Here is a 1556-nt window from a genome sequence, read left to right as displayed (position 1 = left end):
GATGTCCATGGGCAAATGTCGTTAGTACATGGCGCCAGCCAATGTTCCTCTTGTCGTATTCAGGCTATTTGCACAAAATTATTTGGCGTACTTATCCATTTTGTGGCTACATCATGTGGAACTTCATTTTTGGCATATTGGTATACTTTTGTGGCTAGTTTAGTCGCCACAATCTGTATTTTGTGGCGATCTCTTATATTGCCACAAATAACACTCTGCTTAAGTAGTTGTAACAACTTCAAGGTCGCCACTAAAACATGTAATTGTGACTTACTCACTTCACTTCACTTCAATGTAAATATTGTGGTGTAACCTTAGAAGATCCTAAACTATCATTTTGTAATGATTGAGTAAGCTCAAACTACAGAAGCTAAGTTACGTACAGAGTTAAGGCACAAGGTGGAGTTGCACGTTTTTTACTTTTGACCAAAAAAAGAAAAACTTAAAGAGTAGTCGAACGAAACCCAAAATATAAATATTCTTATTATTATATTATGAAATAGAAAAGACAGTCCATACATATAATAGTAGTAAAACGACCTTTTGAGTACAAATGTAAAATGATCAACTGGTTCATAAATCACGAACCTGCTTAATAAGTTAATGTTGCAAATTCGATTATTTACAACAATATAACTATCATAAGACAAGGAAATTCATGATAATTAATGATAAGAGACAGATAAGAAAGAGCAGAATGCTTAGCAAGTGAAGCCACTATTATTCATTCCACAGTTGTTGAGAATGAGGCTAAGAGTGAGTGGCACATTCAGATTTAAGCCCAGTATGTTTGCTCTTATGGCTGTGCACAAACAAGCTGCCACCTCTAGATTTGCCAGTCCCTGTATCAAACTGCAGCATGGCAAAGTTGGTGGAGACCCGACTACTACATTCACCAAATTAAGTATATTAGCACACACACCAAGTTTCAAAGCATCTCTTGGACACCTTACTTGTCCACCTCCACCTCCACCTCCACCCCCACTTCCACTTCCACCTCCACCTCCGCCTCCACCTCCACCTCCACCCCCACTTCCACCTCCACCTCCACTGCCTGAACCGCCACCTCCACTGCCCGAACCACCACCTCCACTTCCACCTCCACTGCCCGAACCACCACCTCCACTGCCCGAACCTCCACCTCCACTGCCTGAACCGCCACCTCCACTGCCACCGCTACCAGGAGGATGATAAGGACAGAAGGCACAATCAGTATTAGTTGCAGTTACTATGGCGAAGAAGAGGAGATTGAAGGAGAGGAAAAGGGTAACCAATGAGGCTTTAGTTTTAGAAGCCATGTTATTGTAAGGAATCTAAAGCACACAAATCGTTGCAAAGATGAATGAACAAATGTAATGGCATGCAGGGTATTTATACTGCTACAAGGAATATAATACTCTTTCTATCCTAAATTACACTATTCACTTTTTTTAATCAGTTTTAAAAACAATACTCCCTAAATTATGATATTTTTAATTTTTCGAGAGTTAAATAATTTAAGTTTGATTGAGAATTTGCTCATGAAATCTTCAATTTTTTAAAAATGATATTTATAT

General features: G+C 39.0%; 1 protein-coding gene across 2 annotated transcripts; it reads right to left on the bottom strand.

Annotated features, from left to right (window-relative positions):
• Nucleotides 1-460: 460 nt before the first annotated feature.
• On the bottom strand, nucleotides 461-1346 carry LOC102579857 (putative glycine-rich cell wall structural protein 1). Of its 2 annotated transcripts, XM_006367559.2 has the most exons (2): nucleotides 1121-1346; nucleotides 461-1087 (listed from the first exon to the last, which is right to left on the bottom strand). In XM_006367559.2, the coding sequence occupies exons 1-2, from the start codon at nucleotides 1296-1298 to the stop codon at nucleotides 702-704; spliced, it is 564 nt and encodes a 187-aa protein (XP_006367621.1). In that variant the 5' UTR covers nucleotides 1299-1346; the 3' UTR covers nucleotides 461-701. The 2 variants fall into 2 exon arrangements, with proteins under 2 accessions (XP_006367621.1, XP_006367620.1); XM_006367558.2 differs by having other exon boundaries at nucleotides 461-1346.
• Nucleotides 1347-1556: the final 210 nt, after the last annotated feature.

The sequence above is a fragment of the Solanum tuberosum genome, unplaced genomic scaffold (genome assembly GCF_000226075.1).
Source record: "Solanum tuberosum cultivar DM 1-3 516 R44 unplaced genomic scaffold, SolTub_3.0 scf00837, whole genome shotgun sequence".
Classification (NCBI taxonomy): Eukaryota; Viridiplantae; Streptophyta; class Magnoliopsida; order Solanales; family Solanaceae; genus Solanum; species Solanum tuberosum.
The sequence above is the reverse complement of the archived record's forward strand: the minus strand, read 5'-3'. Positions and strand labels throughout refer to the sequence as shown.

Excerpts from the sequence above, each read along its gene's own strand:
- LOC102579857 (XM_006367558.2), bottom strand. The coding sequence starts at position 1,298 with ATGGCTTCTAAAACTAAAGCCTCATTGGTTACCCTTTTCCTCTCCTTC.